The sequence below is a fragment of the Capra hircus genome, chromosome 9 (assembly GCF_001704415.2).
Source record: "Capra hircus breed San Clemente chromosome 9, ASM170441v1, whole genome shotgun sequence".
NCBI classification, from domain to species: Eukaryota; Metazoa; Chordata; class Mammalia; order Artiodactyla; family Bovidae; genus Capra; species Capra hircus.
Genome location: NC_030816.1, coordinates 83,673,043 through 83,696,016, shown reverse-complemented (window position 1 = coordinate 83,696,016; position 22,974 = coordinate 83,673,043). Strand labels below are relative to the sequence as shown.

General features: G+C 44.5%; 1 protein-coding gene across 2 annotated transcripts in view; it reads left to right on the top strand.

Moving 5' to 3' along the window:
* LOC102184151 (solute carrier family 22 member 2) overlaps positions 1-22,539 on the top strand; it is a 32,639-nt gene extending 10,100 nt beyond the window's left edge. Inside the window, exons 4-11 of one of the 2 annotated variants that reach the window (XM_005684952.3) lie at positions 468-636; positions 2,787-2,901; positions 4,444-4,550; positions 6,663-6,877; positions 7,694-7,802; positions 8,727-8,839; positions 12,445-12,544; positions 21,131-22,539. In XM_005684952.3, coding sequence (XP_005685009.2) covers positions 468-636; positions 2,787-2,901; positions 4,444-4,550; positions 6,663-6,877; positions 7,694-7,802; positions 8,727-8,839; positions 12,445-12,544; positions 21,131-21,197 — 995 coding nt within the window. In that variant the 3' untranslated portion in view covers positions 21,198-22,539. The remainder of the gene's footprint in view (positions 1-467; positions 637-2,786; positions 2,902-4,443; positions 4,551-6,662; positions 6,878-7,693; positions 7,803-8,726; positions 8,840-12,444; positions 12,545-21,130) is intronic. The other variant, XM_018053437.1, reaches the window with a different exon arrangement.

Here is a 22,974-nt window from a genome sequence, read left to right as displayed (position 1 = left end):
CGACTGATTTTAAGATACAATGGGTTAAAAATCAGCTTGCAAAATTCCTAAAATTTTAAAAATTAGTTCTTGCCAGCCAATACTAGCTGACTTCAGTCAACTTGGAAATGCACCCCTTAGGTTTTCAAGCCATTTGCACACATTAACAGGATGGCCAAGAAAAAATTTAACTCATGTAAAAGGACATGAGCTATTATACTGAGCTATTCATTTACGTGAAAATCATCTATGCTCTAAATTCAATGCTTATTCCATGTAATGTGGGATTATGAGACTTTATGTTAACACAATAGCAATAATCATAACAGAATAGGTCCCAGAGGACACTTAAATGTTCTCTAAGAGCTGTATAGAAAATTCTGGAGGTTGGACCGCATTTTCGAGGTTGGCATTCTAGTTGCCCTTTCATTGGATCACCAGCTTACTGGCGTGCTGACCGGTGCTGGCCCTTTGGGTTCTCTCCACAGTTACAGAATTTGTCGGGCTGAGATACCGGAGGACAGTGGGGATTGTCTACCAAGTGGCCTTCACGGTTGGACTCCTTGTGCTTGCTGGGGTGGCCTATGCGCTTCCGCACTGGAGGTGGCTTCAGCTCACCGTGACTCTGCCCAACTTCTGCTTCTTGCTCTATTACTGGTAAGTCCACGTGGAACAAAAAGGAAAGAAACTGAAATATTACATTTAACTAAAAAGGCTATCTTCCCCCAATGCACACCATCCATCCAGCCTAAGCTGTCCTTCACTCTTCTGTTTCACGGAAAACCCAGGTCCGTGTTTCAGGGCTGAAAATTACAAGTTTCCACCTGTCTCCCCTTCTGGAAACCAAATGTTCTTTCACTTTGAACAAAGAGCTTTATGACTTGGATCTCACATTTTCACATTATTTATGTGGTTTTAAAAATTAGCTTCTAGTGGCGGTAATACCATTTGAAGAGACTGAGAATATTACCGTTCTTATTCTGCCTCTCCTCAGAAGAAACTCCAAGATTGAGAAGGTGAAGGGTGACTCTGTTGTTAACACTTGCACCGCCAGGTCCGAAGCAGACATCCCCAATCAATCACAGCAGTTTTTATCCCAGATTAGGCCAATGTGGCACCCCAGTCAGACCATACCAATCAATCAGAGTTAACAGAGCAAGCGAAATGTCAGTCATTCCTGCCCAAGGGAAACATGGAAATAGCAGAAATTCTCAAAAGCTCCTAATATGAGGTTATCTGAGATACAATAAAAAGGGTGATGGATTATCAACCAAATCTTCTTTGCAAAAACCCACTTATTTACTTCCTGGACATAGCTACCTATTCTTCCCATACGTGCCTTGTCTAAGGATTTAACATCTAAACCCTTTCCAGGAAGCCTGTTTCTTCTCCAAAAGCCAGTAATATTCTGAGGGTGATTCTTAGCTCCTTCCCTCTATCCTTTCTACCCCCTTTCTATCTCGGAATCCACCCCCTTGTTTTTTCCTGTTCTCATTAGGAGCTCATTATTTATTGCCTGGCTTTCTGGACAGATTCATAACTGGTCTGTTTGGCGTCAGCTTTCCTATCCTCTAGTCCATGCTTCGCATTGCATTGAAAAAATCCAGGTCTACCTCCTTACTCTGTGCCTTAAATATTTTTCAATAGTCTTATTCTCCTCAGAATGACGTGATGCTTTAGCATGACAGGAAAGGGCCAGGTATTATCCAAGTTCTGACCATCTCTGAAGCAGTTCTTGCCACTTTTACTCAACTGAGTCATATTGAGTTTTCTTACAATTTCACAAGCCCCACAATAGAGCTGCTTTTGCAAAAGATCACTCAAGATGAAGAGTAGAAAACAGGTGTTTGGGCTGTTTTGTTTCTTCAGATAAATATTCAGAAGTGGGATTTCTGGACAACACAGTGGTTCTATTTCTAATATTATTCCATACCTTTCTCCCTGGTGGCTGCACCAATGTATACATCCCCACCAACCGTTCACCAGGATTCCCTTTTCTCCATATCCTCGCCAGTACTTGCTATTTCTTGTCTTTTTGATAACAGCCACTCTGACATATTGAGGTGATATCTCAACTGTAGTTTTGATTTGCTTTTCCCTGGTGATTAGTGATGTTGAGCATCTTTTCATGTCCTTAGTGGCCGTCTGTATATCTTCTTTGGAAAAATGTCTGTTCCAATGCTCTGTTCATTTTTGTTTATTTTTAAAATTAAAAAAAGATTTGGCTGTGCTGCATCTTTGAGGCCGTGCGTGGGCTTCTCTAGTTGCAGTGAGTGGAAGCCACTCTCTAGTGAGCATACACGGGCTTCTCATCGCAGTGGCAGCTTCTCCTGTTACACAGCACGGGCTCTACAGTGCAGCCTCAGTCGTTGTGGTACACATGCTTGCTCCAAAGCATGTGGGATCTTCCCAGACCAGGGATCAAACCCTTGTCCCCTGCATTGGCAGGCGGATTCTTAACCCCTGGGGCCATCAGGGAAGTCCCACTCTGCTCATTTTTAAATCAAATTGTTTGGATTTTAGCTATCAGGTTGAATGAGCTCTTTATATATTTTGGATATCAACCCCTTATTCGATATATAGCTAGCAAGTATTCTCTCCCGTTCAGTAGGCTGTCTGTTCATTTTGTTGATGGTTTCCTTTACTGTGAAGTCTCCACACAATTTTACTTCCTCTGTAGATACAACCAAACCTCTTTATGTGAGGCCCCTCCCAAAAATTGGCTTGTGACCGCTGAGCAGGTGGAGGGCCAAGTAGGATTTTCCCCTCTACTTAACAGCACTGATGACACTTTTTCTGTGCCCCAGGTGTGTACCTGAGTCTCCTCGATGGCTGATCTCCCAGAACAAAAATGCAAAAGCCATGAAGATCATTAAGCATATTGCAAAGAAAAATGGAAAACCCTTGCCCGGATCTCTTCAGGTGAGCCAGCGGCTGAAGTAGCAAAGCAGGGAACTGTGAAAAGGAGGAAAAAGCATGCACTGTCTCCATGGGGAGCTGCAGAAGGGGCCCACCTCCCGTGCACAGCAGGATATTCCTGTTGTACTAAGATTTGTGGTTCCCAGTAGAATATTTTAAGCAGATGGGAAACATCAAAGGAAACCAAAAGTCATTTGAAAGTCAAATGAGGAGCTTCAATCTTGTTCATCTCTTGACTGTGTTGGCCCTCAGCCCCAGTACAGAGGGAAGAATCTTCAAACACCAATAATTCCTTAGAATTTTTAAAATTTTAGATAAAAAATTATCCCAAAATATTTTAAACAACCCCCTGCCTTCCTGAATAGAACAAATCAACGTGTCCATTTTCCGTGCACTTAGCATTTCGCCTTTAGTAGACCTCATCACCTTTAGTTTAAAACTTTTCGCCTGACAGGACCTGGTAAAGAGAAAATCAAGCTTACTAGGAATTTGTATTGACATAATAGCAAGTCATTTTTGATGAGGCTCTGAAATGGGTGACCTGTACAAATCTGAGATTGACCTGACATTCACAGTGAGAGACTCAGAGGCCTTTTCCCTTCACTTCCTCTCTGGGTGGTTAGAGTACCTATTGTGTTTTCTGCATGAACAACTGGCATAGCACTGATTCTTAGAAGTCAGATCCTCTTGGACACTGGCCAGGGGATAAAGCACACGTGGGTCACTGTCTTCCCCCACGGTCAGAGTTCATGTGAGGACGCTAAGTCCGGTCATTGCTGGTTCCCTGGAGGCTTCTTCCAACACCAGCTTGACCGGTCCATCATCGATTGTGTCCTTCTAGAGTGGGCTTCTCAATTCACCAGGGGAACCTGTGAACATGCATTTCCCTCTGGCTGGGCTGGGGCCAGAGATATTTTGCTCTTTATTATTTTAATATTTTATTTTATTTATTTGTTTGGCTGCACCAGGTCTTAGTTGAGACATGCAGGATCTTCGATCTTCATTGCAGCATATGAGATTTGGCATGCAGGACCTGGTTCCCTGACCAGGGATCAAACCCAGGCCTCCTGCACTGAAGTCTTAGCCACTGAACCACTAGAGAAGTCCCCAGAGACCTTTCATTCTAACAAGCCCCAGGTGATGCCAACGCTGGTCTGAGTGCCAAGGTCCTCGAGCAGTCTCCTATTGGGCCTCACTCAGGTCTGGGTGTGCAGAGAGGTTGTGTCAATGCCCTCAGCCCTCAGGGTCACTGGAGGACCTCAGTTTTACCCCACCACACTTTACCAACAGCATCCCATAATATATATGCATGAATTACCCCACTTCTCTGTAGCCCAGTATCCTCTTCTGTGAGACATAGTGAAAAACATAAAATCTAACTTGTAGGGTGCTTATATTGATTAAACGAGTTAATGTGTGTGAAGGGCTTAGCTAGCTCTGGGCACATTAAAAGCAATTAGCAAGTCTAAGGTATTATGTTCCCGGGGTGACCCCGGGACGCTGTCATGAAATATACGAAACTATTGCTATTGTTTATATTCTCAGAGCCTCAGACCGGATGAGGAAGTTGGCGAGAAGTTGAATCCTTCATTCCTTGACTTGGTCAGAACCCCTCAAATAAGGAAACACACCTTGATCTTGATGTACAACTGGTAAGGATTATTCTCCACTTTAAAATCTCTCCAAATTCTTTTAATCTCCATCATCCACATAGAGGGAGGGACCAAGAGTACCTTCAAAACGTAGCCTAGGTCCAGTCAGCATCAGTGGTGGATTGCAAGTGGGCTCATTTATATTTTTGTCAGGCAGATGTTGAAATCAGCTTACAGACCCAACACATAGACCACTACAGTCTCAACCTTGGCTTTACCTTAAGAATCACCTGGGAGTTTATAAAATACCAAGGCCAGACTCCTCTCCCACAAAGACATGGATTTAATTGTCAAGGCAAGGAACCAGGAACCAATACTTTAAAAATCTTCCAAGTGATTCTAATGTCAAACTGAGACAATTGGTATAGATTTTTTAAAAATTGAAGTGTAATTGATTTACAATATGTTAGTTTCAGTTATACAGCACAGCGATTCATATATATGTATATATGCTTCAAATTCTCTTCCCTTATAGAAGTGATAGAAGTGTTAGCCACTCAGTTGTGTCTGACTCTTTGTGATCCCATGGACTGCAGCCTGCCAGGCTCCTCTGGCAGGAGTCCATGAGAAGGAGAGGAGTCCATGAGAATTCTCCAGGCAAGAATACTGAAGTGGGCCGCCATTCCCTTCTCCAGGGGATCTTCCTGACCCAGGGACTGAACCTGGGTCTCCTGCATCAGCAGATAGATCAGATTCTTTACCGTCTGAGTCACCAGGGAAGCGCTGGCAGGTTGTTACTAAATACTGATAGAGTCCCCGGTGCTGTACAGTAGGTCCTTGTTGCGTAGATTAATTGACATGAGTGTAGATCTCTACTGCAAGGCCTTTTCTTTTCCACCTGGAGAAAATGTAAATAAATAAACTTCTCAAACAAGACTACCCGACAGGTATAACCGCTGACTCCACATCCAGTAGCAAGTCTGAGCATCCTCACTGCCTGCAGGCTGCTCCAGAGCGCTGGGCCGCGGGCTCCGCACCACCCTCTGCACCACGCAGCACGCTTTCCCTTCACTGAGTGACATCACTGGGATGACACAGAGCAGCCAAATGATGCTTCACAGTCACTGACAGAAGGGGACGCCCCTGGTGGTCCACGCTCCCACTGCAGGGAGCACAAGATCGATCCCTGGTCGGGGAACTAAGATCCTGAATGTCCTGCATGCCACATGGGACAGCTAAACAATAAAAGACTATCCAGAGTCACTGACAAAAGCAAAGCTTACCAGGAGTTAATTTAGCAGCCTTCACAATATTGCATGCGAAATGCATCGGGAAACCTGGCCTTATTATCCTCATATTTTCCATTGCAGACATTCAACACTTTTGGTCAACAAAACCAAAAACATCATCTAAGTCTTGTTTGTGAATGGATAAACAACAGGGACCTTCCATATAGCTCAGAGAACGAGATTCGGTATCCTATGGTCAACCATAATGGAAAAGAATATAAAAATGAAAGCATATTTATATAACTGAGCCACTTTGCTGTACAGCAGAGACTGGCACACATTGTAAATCAACTATATTTCAATCTTAAAAATTAATTAATTTTAAAAATGTCTGTATCATGTCAGAAGATAAATCATCAAAAGTGGGGCTGTATCCATTTAGGAATTTGGTTCCCACTTGGTCTCCTGTGTTCCTTATGTTTGGATTAAGTAGTCATTAGAAGACCAGAATGGAGAAGGAAATGGCAATCCACTCCAGCACTCTTGCCTGGAAAATCCCATGGATGGAGGAGCCTGATAGGCTACAGTCTATGGGGTCACAAAGAGTCAGACACGACTGAGCGACTACACTTCACTTCACTTCAGAAGACCAGAAAGAGAAAAGATTAACAACCACTAATAACCTGAAACAGTTTTACTAAATAAATCCTTCCACTGAGACATTGCTTCTTGCCTTTCAGTTTGGCCAGGGAATGTTAGCCTAATTCTTGCCCTTTCTAGACTCTGCGGTTACAGCCAGTCACCATAATGGGTCAGATGGTGTAAAAGCAGTGGAATGGAGGGAAAAGCAATAATGAGATGACAAAGAAAGGGGTCCCACAGTCAAGCTTTCGGTGGCTTGCTCTCGGTGCTTGTCTTGATCTGAGCTCTCCTCTTTGCTCAGGTTCACGAGCTCTGTTCTCTACCAGGGCCTCATCATGCACATGGGCCTGGCGGGGAGCAACATCTACCTGGACTTCTTCTACTCTGCCCTGGTCGAGTTCCCTGCCGCCTTCCTCATCATCCTCACCATTGACCGCATAGGTCGCCGTTATCCATGGGCCATATCAAATATGGTGGCGGGGGCAGCCTGTCTAGCCTCGGTTTTCATCCCTGAGGGTAAGTGCCCGGCCAAGCTGGGGTCTTATCTGCCAAGGCCCTAAGAAGGGGCCAGGGACGGGGGCAAGGGGAGGAAGCGGTAAGCATAGCCCTTTGATAGGAAGACCATGTTTTTCAGCATGGAAATCTATTTGGAAAGAATGAATGAAATATCTGGGACTTTCCTGAGTGAACGCATATGGCAACTCTGCCTATAAGAGCCACGGCGCCCCCTGATGGCCTGATGCGATATAATCACAGCCACTGGTTCTCTGAGTTGGGCTTCCCTGGTGGCTCAGATGGTAAAGCATCTGCCTGTGATGCAGGAGACCTGGGTTCGATCCCTGGGTTGGGAAGTTCCCCTGGAGAAGGACGTAGCAACCCACTCCAGTCCTCTTGCCTGGAAAATCCTATGGACGGAGGAGCCTGATAGGCTACAGTCCATGGGGTTGCAAAGAGTCGGTTCTCTGACGTAATACAAGAGAGGCTAGGAGGACCCACGCCGCAGGCCATCCAGCTGGGCCAGCACAGAGAGCAGGCTCTTTCTTCTGGGTCCCCTCTATAGACGAAAGTTGGTGGAACTTTGGAAGCGAGTGTCATTCGGGTGTCATTAACAACTGAGGTCTAAAGTGAGGAGTGTGTTAGAACCGCGAGGCTAACACGAGCAGACGCCGCAGATTTTGCAGAGCCGCCCTGAGTCTGCAGAAGCACCGATGGCGCACTCTTGTCCCGTTCTAGCGGATGCACCGTCTCTTTGCCCCTGCCCTCTGCCCCCGAGCCCCGCTGGGCGACCCTGGAGCCTGCGCAGCACGCGTCAGCCATGTGTTTTCCCCTCAGATCTACACTGGCTGAGAGTTACGGCTGCTTGCCTGGGTCGGATGGGGATCACAATGGCCTATGAGATGGTCTGCCTGGTCAACGCAGAACTGTACCCCACGTTCATCAGGTGCGTGCGTCCCCCTCAGCGCGAGGAGGGCAGCTGGGACATCTGTTTACTGGTGAGAATGACCGCAGGTGCCAACAGAGGACAACTCACCTTTTTTAAGAAATTTATTTTATTGAGGTACAGTTGATTTACAGCGGTGTGTCAGTTTCTACAGTACAGCAAAATGATTCGGTTATACATGCATATATACATTCTTTTACGTAGTCTTCTCCACTACAATTTATCACAGGATGTTGAGTCCAGTTCCCTGTGCTATACAGTAGGACCTTGTGGTTGATCCATCCTGTATAGAATAGTTTCGTCTCTGCTAACCCCAAAGCCCCAGTCCAGCGCTCTCACGCCTTCCCTTGCTCCTTGGCACCCGCAAGTCTGGCATCTGTGTCTGTGAGTCTGCTTCTGTTTTGCAGATAAGCTCATTTGTATCACATTTTAGATTCCACATATAGGTGACGTCATACGGTATTTGTCTTTCTCTTTCTGACCTCCTGCACTTGGTGTCTCTAGGGAAGGCACCTGCCTTTTCCAGAGGATGGGAGCATGTCAAGGCAGTAGGCAGGTCACACCTCACACTCCCGGGCTGGGGTAAAACAGAGGAACCACGTGGGGAGAACGGCAGCCATTGCATGGCGAGGGATGACGGATGGCCACAGGCGGGAGAACAGCCCACGCAGGGTGGCAGAGCAGAGCGAGGGCAGACGGTGATGAAAGTACAAATCCAAAACTGCCCCCGCCCCCGGTGAGACATCTTCGAGAAAGTTAATGTAAAACAAGTTCAGCAGAACACGAATGGAATTATGTATCATTTCCCTGAAGACTTTCAGCTTGCACCTTGTTTAATGACTGGGGGAGGTATTTAAGGCTGGGGGTGGGAGATAACTACGGCCCTGTGATAAGCAGAAGGAAACACGGTGTCCCGCGTTTCAGGAACCTCGGGGTCCTCGTCTGCTCCTCCATGTGTGACGTCGGGGGCATCCTCACCCCCTTCCTGGTCTACAGGCTCACCGACATCTGGCACGAGCTCCCCCTGGTGGTTTTCGGTAAGAAACCCTCGGAGATGTCCGAAGGAAAACCTGTCTTTTAGGGGTCTCCATGTTTCTACCTCCAAACTAGTGCTCTTCTTGCAAGTAACTACTAAATGTGACTAGTCATTGGTACTACTGTCAGTGTGGCAACCCCTAGTGTTACTAACAGCATTACAGCCGCTAACACTCAAGCCTGGGAACCCACGAGGACTCACGCCCGTAGAGACGCCAAGTCCAGGGCGAGTGAGGTGGGGGTTTCCTTGAAAAAGACCCTCTCCCCTCACTGATATCTGCCTCCTTGTCCAGGAACTCAATCTTTCTATCTCCTCTAGGCCCAGACATTGGAAAATCTAAACTCTTTTTACTTCCTCACTTCAAAAGAAGCAGTTAAAATTTTGTGGAGGGCAATTTCAACACCCGGGGAATAAAGACCAAGACTGGGAAAAGCAGAATTCCCTGGCGGCCCAGTGGCTAAGACTCCGCGCTCGACTCCAGGGGCCCCAGCTTTGATCCCCGATCAGGGAACTAGATCCCACACGTTGCAACTGTAAGATCCTGCATGCTGCAATGAAGGCCCAGTGCAGCCAAATAAATGCATTTTTTAAGAAAGAAAACGCGTTAGCATGACAGGAACGCCTGTGGGGGTGCTGGTGCCCCGTCCTCAGGTTCCTCAGCGATTAGATTGAAGGAGCTAGGGCAGTCCTGCCGGCCGACCCTGAAGGAGGTATGGGTGCTGAGTCCACCCTTCCCAGACCAGCTGCAGGAGAGAATGGGAGCGATTAACCTAATCATCACCACGTCCGGAACCCTAAGTCTGCAGACTGAGAAGGGCTGGGATCCTGGGAGGTTCCATTCACCCAGTATCCACTGCCTTTTCCCCCAGCGGCAGACAGAGGGACAGGTGCCCTCCTGGGCATCCCGGCAGACACGGCTCCAGACCCACACACGTAATTTCACCCTCTCAGTGTGTCAGCCCCCCGGGTCTCCATGCACCCACTCCTGTCTTCTTTAAGACTCCTTATGAGTCTTTGTTTTAATTTGACAGAAATGGAACTCTTTCCCCACAGGCATACAAGACAGTCTGGGGGAGGAAGGGTAGACTGTCTCAGACGACAGCAGGGGGACAGCAAATGGCTTTCCCCCAATCCTGCATGTTGTCACACCCATGTGTCTCTGCTCATTCCTTCTGCTCGAGGGACTTGTGAGGGCAGAAGCTTCCACTGTTGTAGATTTATCAGCAAAAACTCCAAAGCATTGAGAGAACTCACCCTCGAAAGAGACCTGACGAATGTTTCCATGTTCCAACTTAATAACAATAAGATGGCCAAGTTGATAGAACATGAGCTCTCTATCCCGAGGTAGGCAGAGTGGCTGGGAGCCCTGGGCCCAGACTCCTTCCTCCCCCAGCACTGGCTGAGGGGCCTGACCCCAGGACCCCCTTTCCATTTGGGGAGCATGTTCTGGTCTCTTCCTTACACTCCAACCTCGGCCACTCCCCTAGGTTGGCAATGAGTGGTCCACGGATCTGTGGGATATTTCTGGGTAGAAAATAGATACTCCTTATTATCTATTTTGTTTCTGTTAGTACCACTTAACAACAACAAACATATGCAAAGTCCAGACCCAGAGGAACTCCCCAGACCTAGACCCTCCTTTGGGCCCTGCCTGTCAATCAAAAAGATAAAGGATTTTAACTGCATTTCAAATTTGAAGTAAGCAAAGTGTTAGTGGCTCAGTCGTGTCCAACTCGTTGTGACCCCATGAACTATATATAGCCCGCCAGGCTGCTCTGTCCAGGGGATTCTCCAGGTGAGACTACTGGAGTGGGTAGCCATCCCTTTCTCCAGGGCATCTTCCTGACCCAGGGATCGAACCCATGTCTCTTGTGTCTCCTGCATTGGCAGGCATGTTCTTTACTGCTAGAACCACCTGGGAAGGAGACAATTCCCAATTTTATATTGCTGGTAGTTTCCTTCTCTCCCCAGCTTTTAATAGCTAGCAGGAAGCAAAGTGAGCAGCTTTACACTTTTTCTTTCTCTTTTCACACAATAATGGTGTGCAAATTGTGCTCTAGTAATAACCGGAAATGGTCATCTAGAAGCTTGAAAACCAACACACAAAGACATTGGAAAAGTTCATGCCATGGGCCAGGCACTTTTCTAAGCACCTAACAAATATGAACTCATTTCAGCCTCATAACAAGCATTTGAGGTGGAGACACCATTCCACGCTCTGCAAAGGTGCCTGGAGTATTGGGAGATCATGCAACTTCTCGGGGCTCTAAGACCAGTGCTCGGGGAGTCAGCACCCGGGGTGTCAGCTCCCTGGTGCCCAGAGCTACAGACAGTGCCCTGAACCGGTGCACTGGAGGCCTGTATTTCTATTTCAGTTTTAAGGCTGCAGAAAATGGAGTCCAGCAGGCATTTTTTTGAAACCCCCAAATAGTGAAAAACCCACATCCTACTTCTTGCATTCTATGATAGAAAATATATAAAGATGTACCCTGGTTCGATTGCTGGGTCAGGAAGAACCCCTGGAGGAGGGATAGGCTGCCCACACCAGTATTCATGGGCTTCCCTGGGGGCTCAGATCGTAAAGAATCTGCCTGCAATGTGGGAGACCTGGGTTCAACCCTGGTTTTGGAAGAGCCCCTGGAGGAGGGCATGGCCACCCACTCCAGGATTCTTGCCTGGAGAATCCGGTGGCCAGAAGAGCCTGGTGGGCTATAGTCCATGGGATCACAAAGAGTTGGACACAACTGACTGACTAAGCACAGCATAGCACGTGTGTGTGTGTGTGTACGCATGTGTATATATATATTCTGTGTATATATATGTATTTGTGTGTGTATATATATTCTTTTATGTATATTTAAGTATATATATGTATATATATGGTATTTTTATGTATATACACACATATATACATCTATATACATTTAAAGTCTATATATAGATATACGTAAAAACATACATGCATATATACATAAAGATACTATATATATACATAAAAAGACTATATATAAATGTATACATTAAAAAAGCTATATATATTAAAAAGAATATATATCTATATGAATCACTTTGCTGTATGCCTGAAATTAACACAACGTTGTAGATCAACTATACTTCAGTAAAATAAAAAAATAAAAAGCAACAATAAATAAAATAAAAAGCCTGGCTATACCATTTAATGCTGTTATGAAGTAATATGTGATTCATTACTTTTATTTGCTAGTAACAATCCAAGTTTCTAACTCATTTTCATTACTAAGTGCTTTATGTTGGCAGGGCTATATTCTTTCTTTTCTTAGCATTGTTTTTTTTTTCAGAGTTATTTTCTAACTCTAAACTATCTTAATATCATGGCAATGTCCTCTAGCCTAGAATAACTTTGACTCAAAATGCGAAGTATTTCATTTCCCTATAAGGAATTGTAATTCAGCGGAGTTTGGAACCGGCGAAATATTTATGATGGGGAACAGGGCAGTCTGAGATGGCAAAGGAATCTGTAAGTATAGGAAGTCATCAAAAAATTTTTTTTAAGAAACAAGGGGAGCTCTAATTACAGAAAGGGCATGCATCAACCCTGAATGTGATCTTTGCCTGTTTGGCTTTCAGCTGTGGTTGGCCTGATTGCTGGAGGACTGGTGCTGTTGCTCCCAGAAACCAAAGGGAGGACTTTGCCTGAGACCATTGAGGAAGTTGAGAACATGAAGAGGTAGGGAGTTGAGATTTCTTCATGAACTATTCCATACATGTTTGGGGAAAACTCTGTAGCTGGCTGGAAACAAAGATGAGGTTGAATCTATCCCTCACACTGTACACGGAGATCAATTCAAATGAAATCAAAGATCAAAATGTACCAACAAAGAAACAGTAAAAGAGAATGAAGATATTATAAGAGAAGACCTTTACCCTTTCATAGTGAGGAAGACTTTTAAAATCTGACCAAAAATATCCAGGACCCATTAGGAAAAAAAGTTCACCTTCAAAAAAATTCAAAACTGTGTTGAAAAACTTCCATAAGCTAAAAAAAGATAAGCAAACTTAGAGAAAATGTTTACTCCTCCAAAAAGGGCTAATTTTCCTCATGTATAAAGAGTACTAACAAATTCATACGAAAAATCACTCAGTAGGAGAAAATGGACAAAGGACTTAAATACATAATTTAGTGAAAAGAAGAAAAAAAACAGCTCTAAAATATATTAATATGCCCAATCTCCTTCATAGTAAGAGAATTGCAAAGTTACCCTGCATTATAATTCCCTGGGATTGTCAAAGATCCAATTGCTTGAAAACATCCAGTGGACCCTTGAACGGCACAGGAGTGAAGGGTGTCAACCTCCTATGCAATCAAAATCCACTTACTTTCGATTCCCCCAAAACTTAACTGCTAATAAGTACGTAAGTGTTAGTCACCCAGTCGTGCCCAACTCTTTGCGACCCCATGGACTGCCGTCCACCAGGCTCCTCTGTCCATGAGATTTTCCAGGCAAGAATACTGGAGTGGGTTGCCATTTCCTTCTCCAGAGGATCTTCCCGACCCAGGAATCGAACCCAGGTTTCCTGCACTGCAGGCAGATTCTTTACCGACTGAGCTATGAGGGAAGCCCCAACCACTAATAATCAGAAGCTTATGAATCACATAGGGCAGTTCAGACATATCTCGTATGTTGTATGTATCATATACTGTGTTCCTACAGGAATCTATAGAAAAGAAAATGTTATTAAGAAAATCATAAGGAAAATAAAATACATTTACAGTGCTATGCCGTGTTTTCAGGCTTCTCGGGTGGCATTAGTGGTAAAGAACATGCCTGCCAATGCAGGAGACGTGAGAGATGCAGGTCCGATCCCCGGGTCTGGGAGATCCCCTGGAGGAGGGCATGGCAGCCCGCTCCAATATGCTTGCCTGGAGAATCCCATGGACAGAGGAGCCTGACAGGCTGCAGTCTATAGGGTCGCACAGACTCAGACACGACTGAAGCAGCTTAGCACCCACCTTGTTTATCGATTCTGTAAATTTATAAATTTACATCATCTGTTTATAAGCCAAATCATCTATCAGCACCTACATGAACACTTTCCTATATGATACGAAACACTGTAGGACTTCCCTGATGGCTCAGTGGTAAAGAAGTGGCCTGCCGATGCAGGAGACGTGGGTTCAATCCCTGATCCGGGAAGATGCCACAGGCCACAGGCCACCAAGCCCATGCACCACAACTATTGAGCCTGTGCTCTAGAGCCTGGGGACCACGACTTCTGAGCCCACGTGCCACAGATCCTGAAGCCTGCACGCCCTAGAGCCCATGCTCCCCAACGAGAGAAGTCACCGCAATGAGAAGCCCGCGCACCACAAAGGAGAGCAGTCCCTGCGCTCCAAAGCTAGAGAAAAGCCCTCGCAGCAAGGAAGACCCAGCACAGCCAAAACTAACTAAATAAAATTAAAAAGAAAACACTAGATTTTATGTGTATTAATAACAAGTGACATCAAAAATGAAACTGCTGCTAAGTCACTTCAGTCGTGTCTGACTCTGTGCGACCCCATAGACGGCAGCCCACCAGGCTCCCCCATCCCTGGGATTCTCCAAGCAAGAACACTGGAGTGGGCTGCCATTTCCTTCTCCAATGTATGAAAGTGAAAAGGGAAAGTGAAGTCACTCAGTCGTGTCCGACTCTTGGCGACCCCATGGACTGCAGCCTACCAGGCTCCTCCGTCCATGGGATTTTCCAGGCAAGCGTACTGGAGTGGGGTGCCATTGCCTTCTCCACAAAAATGAAAAGATAATGTAAAAAAGAAACCCATATTTATTTATAGATATAATGATTCACGGGCTTCCCAGGTGGCTCAGTGGTAAAAAAGAAAAAAAAAAAATCCACCTGCCAATGCAGGAGACACAGCTGTGATCCCTGGGTCGGGAAGATCCCCTGGAGGAGGAAATGGCAACTCACTCCAGTATTCTTGCCAGGGAATTCCTATGACAGAGGAGCCTGGCAGGGTTGTGAGTTAGACATGACTTAGTGACTGAATCTGGGCCGCCATGCAGTGATTCACGCACTGATACCGAAGCGGTATCTATGTGGTTGCTTTATGGCTGCCTACTGTAATCGACTGATGCTATTGCCCTCCGCTGCTCACAGCAGCCTAGCCTATACACGAATGGATGCATTAATATGAAACATTCGTGCCATACGGTATTACAGTCATATTTCATAATACAGTATTGGAAACATTTGTTACATTTAAAAAAAAAAACCACTTACCTGTGATGATAGGCAGGTTCTCCAGTATGATCAAGAGAGGCATAATGTAAGATAATGTAATTCTTTGAAAGCAAAATTATAAAACAATAAGAAAATGAATACATTATTAATTAATTTTGTATTAAATATCACTCACCTTATGCCTATGTAGGGATAGATTAAAGTCTGTGCGTGCATGCATGCTCAGTTGCCTCAGTCATGTGTGACTCCTTGCAACACTGTATTTCTCCAGGCTCCTCTGTCCATGGGATTCTCCAGGCAGGAATACTGGAGTGGGTTGCCATGCCCTCCTCCAGGGCATCTTCCTGACCTAGGGATCGAACCAGCGCCTCCTGCCCTGTAGATGGATTCTTTACTACTGAGCCACCAGGGAAGCCCAGACTAATGCCTGCATATACTTTATGCATCCATGATGTACTTAACTTTTTCTTAGTTTTTTCAAAATTTCTAGGCTACATGTTTCATCTGAGAGTTTTTCAAATTGTCACGAACTGCCAAAAAATTTACAACTTCTTTTATAGAAAAAAATCCACATGTAAGTGGGCACATGCAGTTCAAACTTGTGTGTTTAAGGATCAACTGTACTGTGTTGGTAAAAGATGTGGATAGACCGGCAGTGTCCTTAAAATCTTTTTGATGGGCAGTATGACAATAGTATCAAAATTGCATATGTGTTTACTTTCGTATACAGCAATTCCATACTTGTAGAAACTTATGTGTGTAAAATGGTGTTTGTACAAGATTATTCATTAAAGCAATTTTTATGTATCAAAAGAGTGAGTACAACATAAACATCAATCGACTGGGAGACCAGTTAGGTAAATTATGGTATGTCACTCAGTAAAATTCTCCATGGTTATTAAAAAGAACGAGGCACCTTGATATATATACACTGATAAGGAAATTTTCCCAGATGTATTATTAATGGGGAAAAAAAGCAAAACATAGAAAGGTATATAATCATTTGGGTACAAACAGCAAAATACATGGTATGTGAAACTTAAATATATATTAAATATAAATATAAATTATATATGCAATTGACTTTATCTCTGGAAGCACATGCGTAACATTGATCGTCTATGGAATTAGATGGCTATGTGATATAAGTGGAAGGGAGACTCTTCAGTGCATACTTTTTGCACTTTCTGAACACATACAATTCTATTTTAAAAGTAACCTTAAAAAATCAAAAACAGAGACTTCCCTTTTGGTTGGTACAGTGGATAAGAATCCGCCTGCCAATGCAAGGGACACAGGTTCAATCCCTGGTCCAGGAGGATTCCACTTGCCACAGAGCAACTAAGCCTGTGGGCCGCAACTACCGAAGATGCACCCTCTAGGGCCAATGAGCCACAACTACGGAGCCCGTGTACCACAGCTACGGAAGCCCCCACGCCCGAGAGCCAGGAGACTGCGGCCACCGAAGCCTGCATGGAGCAACTACTGAAGCCCATGGGCCTAGAGCCTGTGCTCCACAGCAAGAGAAGCCGCCTCAGTGAGAAGCCCCACGGACTGCAGCTAGAGAGCTGCCATCGCTGGCCACAAGTGGAGAAAGCCCAAGCACAGCAACAAAGACCCAGTGCAATCAAAAATGAATAGATAAAACAATTTTTTAAAATCTACATACAGAGAAACATATGTGACACACTCCCCCATGAATCTGTTTCTGTGACATGCTTAGCTATAACTGTTTGTTTTATCCATAGTCCATTTTCAGCCCACTGATGCCATGAACTGAGCTGAATTGTACCCATGCTACAAACCCTTCACATTTCACATATTCAGTACTTGGGCAAAGGTCATAGCAGAAGAGTCACAGTGGTCTGAGGCTTTTCCTAGAACTTGGAAGAGGCTTTGAATTCAGCCAGAGGTCATACCCTAGCAGTTGATGGGACACCGGGCTCTCAAGAGCCTTGCCTGGCCCACGTAATTTTTTTAAGTGGGAAATTCCACATAAACTGAATTTCCAGAATCTGTTTCATTGTTTTAAATCAGAGAATTGGGAAACACTGAGCAGGCAGTTTCCTCCTGTTGACAGTTTGGAGGAGCTGAGCGGTGACAGCTCCGCTCTTTGAAGGGCATGCCTGGGGAGCCAGCCACAGGCCTGCCTTCCCTATGCTTGGTGCCTAGAACACTTCTGTTTTCCATCTGGTGAGTGTGGACCTTTAAGTTTGAGAGCCTTGATCTTGATCAACCAACCCCCACAGATCTTGTCCAATGCATCTTACCGTGCACGTGAGTGCCTCTCCTGGAGGACAGAAATTCTACATCGGTTATGGTCATGTCCCTAGAGCTAAGCATAGTCCCTGCACACAGAGAGCAGGTGCTCTCCAAATATTTGTGAAATAAATGCAGAGCTCCTTCTACAGCACCCCTATGTAGGGCGCCCCTAGGTTTTCCCTTGCCTGTTCCAGTATCAGCAAGGCAGCAACATGTGATGGTGAGGAACAGGCCAGGGCTGATGCCAGAACCCAGCCTCTGTGCACTGATTCAACTGAATCTCAGAGACAGAGTTTTGGGGTAAAGTAGAAAAGAACAGCTTTTTTTGCAGGTGCCAAGCAAAGAGTCCAGGGCAGCTAGTGCTTAAAAGACCCAACCTTCCTGAAGATTTTCAAGGAAACGTTTATAAAACAAGGTGAGGGAAGGGAGTTATGGGGTGTGTGACCATCTCATGGATATTCTTCTGATTGGTTGGTGGTGAGGTACTTGGGAGTCAGCATCATCAACCTTCTGGTTCCAACCAGTCTGGGGTCTAGAGTTTATGGGCAGCATAGGTAGTTTCTTCCTTCTGGTAGGGTTTCAGTATCTGCAAAACAGCTCAAAGGACATGGCTCAGAATATTATCTATAGCCCTTGACTTTATTTAATGGTTAAAGTATTATTTTGTCTTGCTTGGCTGTTTTCCTTTTTTTCTGCATTTTCTCACTTCTCTGATTAAATTTATTCTTTGATTAAAGTTTTTCTACAGACAAAGGCAAGTGGAGGTCATGGGTGGGAAAGGCTTCATAGGGTCCTGCTGGGCTATGGGTCCTCATATTTCCTATCATGTTATCTTCTGGAAAGGCTTCATAGGGTCCTGCTGGGCTATGGTTCCTCATATTTCCTATCATGTTATCTTCTCTCCACTAGGGCTCAATTTTTCATCTGTCAATGGGACAAGAGTTCCTATTCATTGAATTTTTGTAATGATTAAATGGGACTTCCCTGATGGCTCAGCAGGTAAAAAAAATCCACGTGCAACACAGAAGATGTGGGTTTGATCCCTGAGGCGGGAAGATCCCTTGGAGAAGGAAATGGCAACCCACTTCAGTATTCTTGCCTGGGAAATCACATGGACAGAGGAGCCTGGTGGGCGGATAACGCATGTAAAGTGCCTGGCTGGCTGTTAGTAAATGTTCAATAACCACCAAGACTATTCATAGAAGTTTTCACAGCTGTTTTACAAAACAATAAAATAGGTACTCAGATGGTTTATTGGAAATCAAATTTTTAAATATATGCTGAATGGTTTTGAGACAGGGAAGTGAAGCTCAGTGATACACCCATATGCCTGTACTTGAAAGAATTTTCCGTTTTCATCAGACTGGTTCAAAGTAGGCTAAAGAGATATTTTGCAATATTATTCCTATTGTTATTTTATATTCTTGCTAACTGTGCCATCTGCAAATACATCTATGAAGATTTGCACTTTTCTATCCTCTCCATTGTGTAACCCAGTTCACCTTTCAAAGACAGAAGAGAGATGAGTAGGGTTCAGAGCGTGACAGGAGGAGCATGTGAGAAGATGGAGACTGAAGCCGAATTGGGTGGGGGCTCCCATGCAGAGAAAGATGAGGAGGGGCCAGCTGGCCGGAGGTAGAGGCACCCAGGAGAGGGGGCAACTGTAGTTGGCACCTGGGGTCAGGCACGCTTCTCACTAGGTGTGGAGAGCCGACCCAGATAGAGTGTCCCAGGCACTGAGTGAGCATGGGCAAGACCAGGGAGGACAGGAACCCCACCACCACTCAAGTTATTCAGTCCCTGAGCCCATCCTAGGTACAGAGAGCCTTCTGACTTACTAACATACACCTATTTCACCCCTTCAGCCTGTTTCCTTTCCTGTAAAATTGAGCTGCAATAGCTTACATGTCCTGAGAGCTTTCATCTAGTGCTTTGCAAGCCCTTCTCCTGTATCACCTCATTTAATCCTTGCAACAACCGTAGGCAGTAGGTAGTATTATTAACCCCATTTGACAACAGAATAAAAAAGAGAGATTTGCCCAAAGTCAGTAAGCAACAAAGCCAAGGTTTTAATCCTGGCAGCCCAAGGCCAAGGTTCATGGACACACCTCACCCCAGAGGGCTGAGTTCACGAGAGGGATGAAGTGTGCAAGGTGCCCTGTGCAGGGCTGCCTTCAGTAACCAGCACCCTGGCTGTTCCTGCTGCTGCTGCTCCTGTGATTGTTGTTGCTGCTTTGCTGCTATTGTTGTTGCAGCAACAATAGTTTTTGCTGCTGCTGTTGTTGCTGTTACTGTTTCTGCTGCTGTTACTGCTGCTGTTGTTACTATTACTGCTGTTGCTCTTGCTGTTGCTGTTATTTCTGTTGTTGCTGTTGTTTCTGTTGTTACTGCTGTTGCTGTAGTTGCTGTTGTTGCTTCTGTTTCTGCTACTGCTGCTGTTGTTGCTGCTATTGCTGCTGCTGTTGATGTTGCTGCTATTGCTATTCTTGCTGTTGTTTCTGTTACTGTTGCTGTTGTTACTGCTGTTGATGCTGTTGCTGCTGTTGTTGCTGTTACTGCTGCTGATGTTGGTGCTGTTGCTGTTGTTTCTCCTGCTGTTGTTGTCACTGTTGCTGTTGTTGCTGCTGTTGCTGTTGTTGCTGCTGCTGTTTTTGTTGCTGCTGACGTTGCTGCTGCTGTTGTTGCTGCTGTTGCTGTTGATGCTGCTGCTGTTGTTGCTGCTGTTGCTGTTTTTGCTGTTGCTGCTGTTGCTTTTGATGCTGCTGCTGTTGTTGCTGCTACTGCTGTTGTTGCTGCTGCTGCTATTGCTGTTGCTGCTGTTGGTGGTGGTGCTGCTGCTGTTGTTGCTGCTGTTGCTGTTGCTGCTATTGCTGATGCGTTTGTTGCTGCTGTTGTTGTTACTGCTGTTGTTGCTGCTGTTGTTCCTGTTGTTACTGCTGCTGCTGTTGCTGTTGTTGCTGCTTCTGTTGCTGTTGTTGCTGCTGTTGCTTCTGTTGCTGCTGCAACTATCATTTTTGTTGTTGCCACTGTTGACAAGGAGGCCCTTGGAGCTTGGTTGTTGAGCTTGGGCCCCTGCATCTGGAGTCTGACAGGACTCCAGAGCCACCTGAATTCAGGCGAGCTTCTGTGCCTCTCTGTAGCTCAGATGGATCCAGAGACTGAGGCAAGACTAAGCCCCCCCAGGTGGGGGGCATTCTATGAGGAGTTGGGGGACCCAGGAGCAGCCCCAACCTGGATTTCAGTATTATAAACACAAACATGCCAAGAGGGTGTGGCTGGGAACAGCAGAGTGAAGAAAGCAGCATTTTTACATCAATGTCAGCAAGATCCTCATATTCACAAAGACAAGATGACTGAGAAAAGTTGCAATTTGAAAAAATTTCTGAATTAATTTTTATTTGCTCCTTACTTTTACTGAAAAGCAATAATCTTTGGTAAAATGGTTTCTCAAGTCCTATTTGCAGAACAGATGATAACAGTGTCTATATTTTGCATTCATCTAAGTGATAGAAAATCAAATTTAGATATTTACTATGTTCTCTATTACAGAGAGGAGAGAAACACCTTGAATAAAGAATGTGGGCCAGTCCCACTCCTAAGAGAGCATTTTAGGAAAGACTCCATCCACATTAGCTGCTCACAATGCTCTGTCCGTTTTCTTTTTGAGCATCACCACAAGGAACACTTGGCAAGACTGATCCTGGACAAAGCTTATACTCATTTGTTGCTCTATTTTTCCATTATCCACTTTATCTTGATTTTCAGTTCCTCATAATCTCTTTCTCCTCTCTCCTTTTTTGTTTTATTATTGCAGGTCAGGAACAAACAAAGAAAAGATGATTTACATTGAAGTCAAGAAACTAGACACTCCACTAAATTAAGAAGAGAGAGCTGCTCTAGTTTGCTTTGACGATAACAAGGCAAGAATCAGAGATTTCTGCTCTCCCCACAAAGCCTATACATGTCAACCTTACTTCTGTTTGGACACTATTAACCTTGATCTGTAACCAAATGGAGTCTGTCGTACTGCTGTATGAAAAGCTGCCTCTAGGATGAGGTCCTGCAGTCTTCACTTGCTTGAACACTTCCGACGACCTCATCTTACATAGGTACCTTAAGAGGGGATGCCAGTACTCCTCTGGACCAGATATTTCCAGAGTAGGTTCTAGAATATCTCAAGGGAGAAACAAAAAGTCTGTCTAGGAAAGAAATAGCTTACACATAAAAAGAATGTCAAGATTTTATCATTTAAATCAGCAGATCTGGCTACAAGTTTAGGAATGAATTGTAAAGATACAAGGCCCAGGAGGATGAAACATAATAATGAGTCAGGTAAGATTTACTGATATGCGTGCTCTTACCCAAGGTTCTAGACTTAATGTGCTGGCTGGAGCATCTAGCATCAACTCCAACAGTTAGCAGAAAAAATTTATTTCCACAATTTGAAATAAGGAGGACTTATTAGGCAAAAGCATAATCCAAGAGACATAAAGTGGATGACTGATTGATTGATGTGACTACACAAAACAAGGCTAAATTAAACGAGGCTAGCTGTTTAACACACCCCAAAAGTAAATTTAATGGATGAGTGACAGATTCGGGGAAATATTTGCCACATATAAAATATTAAAGGGCTAATATCCAAAATAAATAAAAAGCTACTAAAAGTCAATAAAGAAATGATAATCCTTTAGACAGAACATAGAAAAAAATGGTTCAAGAATACAAAGTTATTTATAGAAATAGCTTTTAAAAATGGTTAGGTTTAACGCATGTAAGAATTAAAGACTTTAAAATTTAAAAAATAAAAAAAAATGGTTAGGTTTTATATATATATAAAGGTGTATATCCTCACTGTTACGGAAATAATAATGAAATATTTTCACTCTTCAGATTAACTAATAAAATTAATAAAAATAAAATTGAAAATATCAAGTATGGATGAGGATATGAAAGAACTTTCTGCATTGCTGGCATGCGTGAGTGGATTGGTTTAGTCTTTAAAAAGCAGCTTGGCAGTGTCTGTGCTCATATTAGAAATGTGCACGTCTGGACCCAACAATTTCACCACTAGGTATCTATTTTTGAGAAACACTAAAGTGTATACAGATTCATCTTGGAGGTATTCATTGCATCATTTTTTGATGAGAGCAAAAATTGGAAATAACCAAAGTCCTTGTATGTGAGGAATGCTTAAATAAACTATGGTATATCAACTCATCAGTTGAAAAAGAGTGAAAATGATATATAGCTACTCCATATAAAGACCTTCATGGTGAAGGGCTAAGGTGAGTTTTGGAATAAGGATGTAGAATAAGGATGTAGAAGGCAATGGCACCCCACTCCAGTACTCTTGCCTTGGAAAATCCCGTGGGCAGAGGAGCCTGGAAGGCTGCAGTCCATGGGGTCGCTGAGGGTCGGACATGACTGAGCGACTTCACTTTCACTTTTCACTTTCAAGCATTGGAGAAGGAAATGGCAACCCACTCCAGTGTTCTTGCCTGGAGAATCCCAGGGACGGGGGAGCCTGGTGTGCTGCTGTCTATGGTGTCACACAGTCAGACACGACTGAAGTGACTTAGCAGCAGCATGTAGAAATAATAGGATGTGCATCTAACTAATGATCTGGGGGGAGCATGGGACTGCAGTGCACAAGAA